We start from the raw sequence: 5,148 nt of genomic DNA on the forward strand, positions 1-5,148 counted from the left end.
AAGTACAATATTATAACTACTAGGAGAGGAGTCGGAAGAAGCTAGTTAGTTAATATAAGTATAGTTTAGGATAGAACCTATAGAACTATATAACGAGGAATAGTAGCTAAGGTTATATAAGGTGCTATATAAGGAACGCGAGGAACAAAGGGAACTTACGTACCTTATGTATAACACGTATATTATGTATAAGAAGGATTTTATAGGAGTACAGTTGTATATTTAAGGACCCTTAGTTCCTACCTAGATAGTTCCTTCCTTATAGTAATTCTCAGAATATAATTAGAGTTAATCTGTTGGGCAACCACTCCACTAGTTATTATTACGTTATTGACTTACTTGTAATACCTATATACCTAGCCCATTAACGAGTCCACCGTAGTTCCTACTACAAGGCTTCGTTATAAGCCTGCGGCAGCCTGCGTAGTTGGCGCATTGGGGTGATAAAGGCCTAAGCGGGTCGTGTAGGTACATTTAGGTAGGTGCACGGCGATGCCAAGGCTTAAGTTGAACCACTAGAACGCGAAATTGTATATGCACTGTAAGTCTTAAAGTCCCCTTGAGCAGACTTCTCCTTCCTCCACCCTTCCGGCCAGCAATGGCATCCATATTTAAATCTTTTCCTACCCTGAGGGGAGCAGCCCCGCGCCTCTCCCGTGAGTTTTTTACTTGTCAAGCATGCGGCAAAGCCTCACCACCGCCTGGATTTCGCCCACAATTTAAGTGCGTCCGGCGAACTCCCTTTCTCCAAGCTTTTAGATCGCAAACCACCCAAGCTCCGAAGCATGCTGTGGATAATACCACATCGCCCCTAGGGGCTTTAAGCAGTACAATTAGCGTCGAATCAGCTGCGAATCGTGCAAAGCCGAGGTCAAACTCTTTCCTAGAGATTAGTGACAAGGCTGTGGCATACTGGCTTTTAGGAAGCGCAGCAAGCGTCTTTGGAATAGTAGTATTTGGAGGATTAACTAGGCTCACAGAATCTGGGTAACTATGAATATATGTAATTTCCATGACCCCCGCTAATTCCAGTCAAGTCTCAGCATCACAGAATGGCGTCCGGTTACCGGGTCACTCCCACCCATGAGCACAGAAGACTGGGAAGCCGAGTTTACTAAATATCGATCGTCACCCGAATTTGCGCTCCTAAACCCTAACATGACGCTCCCCGAGTTCAAGCAAATATTCTGGATGGAATGGGGACACCGTCTCTGGGGACGCATAATTGGGGTGACTTTCGTCCTTCCCACTATATACTTCATTGCTCGGCGGCGAGTCTCTGTGCCAATGGCTTGGAAACTGGTTGGAGTATGTGGATTGATTGGGTTCCAGGGTGCAATTGGCTGGTGGATGGTCAAGAGCGGCTTACACGATGATCTCTTTGCCCCAGGAAGCCATCCCCGCGTAAGCCAATACCGTCTCGCCACCCACCTTGGTGCTGCCTTTATTGTTTACACCACTATGCTTCTCTCGGGCCTTTCAATCATACGTGAGCACTCACTCCTCGCCAACCCTGAAGCAGCTCAGAAGCTTTTTGCGGACTTAAAACATCCACATTTACAGGTCTTCCGTCGCTCTGTGGCTGCGCTTTCTATTCTCGTTTTCATCACAGCCATGTCTGGTGCCCTTGTCGCCGGTCTTGATGCTGGTCTTATCTATAATGAATTCCCATACATGGGAGTCGGCCTTACACCACCCAAGAAAGAGCTCTTTGATCCATTTTACAGCCATGTTTCAGACCAATCCGACCTCTGGTGGCGCAACATGCTTGAGAACCCATCCCTTGTCCAACTCGATCACCGCATCTTGGCAATGACCACCTTTACGGCAGTCATGAGTTTGTTCGCATACTCACGGTACTCGTCCCGCGTCCGTGTCATCCTCCCGGCAAATGCTAGGAAGGGTATCATGGGTACTGTACATCTCGTGTGGATGCAGGCTGCGCTTGGTATAAGTACGCTCATTTATCTTGTTCCTACATGGTTGGCTGCAACACATCAGGCAGGCAGCCTCGCGCTCTTGACAGGTGTGTTGATACTAGGAAGCAGATTATCAATGCCGCGTCGCGCAGTTAAGTTAGTGCAACAAGCAGTCAAGAGTCAACCTACAGGCGTGAGTGGCTCCAGGAAGCGCGGAGTTGGCCTAGGAATTAGGGGAATTGAGCAGAAGAAAATGTAAAAGTGAGATTCAACGCTTACGTATGCCATTACTTAGCTATTGATTTAGCTGGATGTATAATATTTGTAAATATGTAGAAAGATTCCAGGGCTTCTGCAAAGGCCAGTAGGAGAGCTTTTAGTTAGGCTTTGGTCTCAACTCCACTTTCTATCCTCGAGACTTCACTTGCAAGTCACACCATAATGATCGAAACACCATTTGCCATTTTCTACTAGACGCTTCCTGGAATCTCGAAGGTTTGGCTTCCATTCCGATTGACAGTACTTTTTTATATTCTATTTCTCAGTAAACTATCTCTGAAGTTGCGGCCTGCTCGAGGTAACTCCAACGCTCGAGAATACCCATGCTCTTTTCACATCTCTACGACGTGCCATAAGCCTTCACTAAATTCCTTATGAAGCTTTCTTCACTAACCTCCCAAATTCACCGTACCTTGTTAGCCTCACCTGTTTCCCCACCTAACGGCGTCACAGTTATCCATCATCCATTTCCCCTTGAGTCCTTTCTCAGCTTTGTCGCCAAACACCTACCATCACTCCATTATATAAACTCATCTTGCCACTCCCTCACGAAAATTCTTTAAACTATGTCTCTTTGCAAAATGTTCACAGACCAACCGACTTCAACTCAAACTCGAATCGAAAACACGATTGCCCGAATTGAATTTCGCTGGAACAACACGTCTCCGACCGAGTGGGTGCCAGAAGGAATCAGTCCTCGAGCTCGGCATACTGATGGGACTATTTCAATGGAACCGGAAAAAGATCCACATAATTGGGGCCTAAGGATCCTGAAGCGCATGCGTAACCTGTCGTCAAATACACAAGGAAGTCTAGCCCTAGCGCAGAAGTATCTGATGGAGGCAGTTGAGAATCGGCGTGCTAGAAACTCGAGTAAAGCTTGTTATCTACAGCCACAGGACATTCAAGGGGCGGTACAACTCTTGTGTGAAAGATATGTCCCGCTCCAAGAAGATAGTTGTGAGAGAAGCACTTCTCCCGTACGATCGGACTCAGAGGTTTCGGAGCCGCCTCGACGAAGCCAAAGAAAGCGGCTTCGTCGAACTTTGGAGAATCCCGAGGACATGTCTCTTGAACCAGTTAGAGCCAGGAGCAACTTGGCTAAAGTGTCTCCTCCAGCCGTCACTGCCACCAAGACAGATACCACAGATATAGGACCCCGAGAACCTGCTACTGTTCCCGGTCTGAAACAAGAATCAGATCATGCTAATGCAGTCACTAAACCGCAACAGAGTTTTCAAGTCGAAGGCGATGCAGATGAAAGAATCCTCCGTCTCCAATTGGAGGTAGCACAGGGGGAAGTGAAAGCTGCCAATATCAGAATTAAACTGGCGAGAGCAGAGCAAGCCAAAAAATTGTAAGCTTCTCCACGGAAAAAGCCCCATAGATCATCTCTCTGAAAAATTTAACCTAATGTACAGCCCGGGTTCTGCCGCCCATCCGTACATCATCGACTAATTCTTTTCTCTTGCTATGCCAATCTAAGAGTGAATCACATTTGGCCCTCGAGGCCATCTCAAAAGCCCGATAGTGGCTAAGGGCACGTTCGATGACTTTTTTTGGCTAGTGGGCGCAATCTGCAGGGTGTACGGAGGTCGGTAACATAGCCAATTGCACCTTCCTAATTAGGCAGTTTGGCTCACCGCCCACCGGCAGAATAACTCTGCAGCTTCAACCCCGCTATCACACCGACACCAACGCCACTAGAGCCTTATAATCTCATAGAAGTAGCCTATAAGCAGCCCTAGAGTTTCAGTATCCCTAGGGCTTTAGCATCCCTATACTAATTATGGTCTTCTACCAGCTCGCAACTAGGGCGCAAGCCCTAGCTATAAAGGCTATGGGAGCTACTTTGGAGCAAATTTAAAATATTACTTAAATTAAACAACACGCTCTTTAATATTTAATTAAAAAAGCTCTTAATCGCGGCTAGAATCCTACTATAAATCCTCTTATTCTTAACGGCTATATTATTAACGCTCCTTAGGCTAGTAAAAAGCTTAAAGTTACCCACAAATTTAAGCAGCGAATCCTTAAAAAAGTTACCTCTAATTAATACGGTAGAGAGAAGTCTTACGCCTATATTGCTACTAAATATAGTTATTTAACTTAAACTATATAGCGAGTTCTATAACGTTATAGATATAGAAAGATAAAGCTAACTAAAAAGCCTTACCTTTTACCCGCGATAAAGGAAGCTCGCCTTTAATTCGCCCTCCGGTATAAATATTAAATAATTAATAATTGGAAAAACGTTATCTAGATTAATAAAACGGGCGTTATCCTACTTTATAGGAGAGGTGGATATTAGCTTTAGCGCTTAGCTATGGAGTATATTAAGAAATTATCTATTTATCCTTAATTTATAAAGGCTAATAATTTTATATTTTAGGGCTGCTTTTTATATAACTAAAAGGGCCTATGCTATATCTAGAAGCCTAAAATAGTAAAAGAAAAAGAGGCGTTAAAGCTAGAGCTTAAGATAATTAATAAGGCGATAGAGCTGGAGCTTTAAGAAGCGTAGAAGCTTACTACTAGTCTATAATAACTAGGCCTTTATAATAAGCTAGGTAAAAAGCTAAGCTTTTATATAAATAAGGAGAATAGAGCTTTTAAGCGAAACTCTAAAAAAGGCGGCGTTAATTGGTATTACTATTTTACTAAGGTCCTTCTTCTATATTACGGACGCTTTAAGTACGATGTTACGTCTACTTGGAGAAGAGACGGAAGAAGCTAGTTAGTTGATTTAGGCACGGTCCAGGATAGAGCCAATAGAACTATGTGACGAGGAATGGTAACTAAGGTCATATAATGTGCTACGTATTAAACGAGAGGAACGAGAGAAACTCACGTACCTTATATATAAGACGTACATTACGTATAAGAAGGATTTTATAGGAGTATGGTTGTGTATTTAAGGACCCTTAGTCCCTACCTAGATAGTTCCTTC

General features: G+C 44.2%; 2 protein-coding genes across 2 annotated transcripts; both read left to right on the plus strand.

Moving 5' to 3' along the window:
* The first annotated feature begins 563 nt into the window (after nucleotides 1–563).
* Nucleotides 564–2,393, plus strand: K441DRAFT_629192 (COX15-CtaA-domain-containing protein). Its single transcript, XM_067646219.1, has 2 exons — nucleotides 564–987; nucleotides 1,038–2,393. Exons 1-2 carry the CDS (start codon nucleotides 599–601, stop codon nucleotides 2,176–2,178), a joined length of 1,530 nt encoding a protein of 509 aa, XP_067507744.1. The 5' UTR covers nucleotides 564–598; the 3' UTR covers nucleotides 2,179–2,393.
* A 189-nt stretch (nucleotides 2,394–2,582) lies between these two features.
* On the plus strand, nucleotides 2,583–3,559 carry K441DRAFT_738827 (uncharacterized protein; the record flags this gene model as incomplete). The annotated part of the gene is made up of 1 exon (XM_067654342.1): nucleotides 2,583–3,559. The coding sequence occupies exon 1, from the start codon at nucleotides 2,765–2,767 to the stop codon at nucleotides 3,557–3,559; it is 795 nt and encodes a 264-aa protein (XP_067507745.1). The 5' UTR covers nucleotides 2,583–2,764.
* Between the last annotated feature and the right edge of the window lie 1,589 nt (nucleotides 3,560–5,148).

This window comes from Cenococcum geophilum (assembly GCF_001692895.1).
Source record: "Cenococcum geophilum 1.58 unplaced genomic scaffold K441scaffold_7, whole genome shotgun sequence".
Classification (NCBI taxonomy): domain Eukaryota; kingdom Fungi; phylum Ascomycota; class Dothideomycetes; order Gloniales; family Gloniaceae; genus Cenococcum; species Cenococcum geophilum.

What these genes read in the sequence shown, in the direction of transcription:
- K441DRAFT_629192 (XM_067646219.1), top strand. Translation starts at nt 599, where the DNA reads ATGGCATCCATATTTAAATCTTTTCCTACCCTGAGGGGAGCAGCCCCG. An exon ending in ACTAGGCTCACAGAATCTGG is followed by an intron (nt 988 to 1,037) that starts GTAACTATGAAT and finishes ATTCCAGTCAAG; the next exon opens with TCTCAGCATCACAGAATGGC.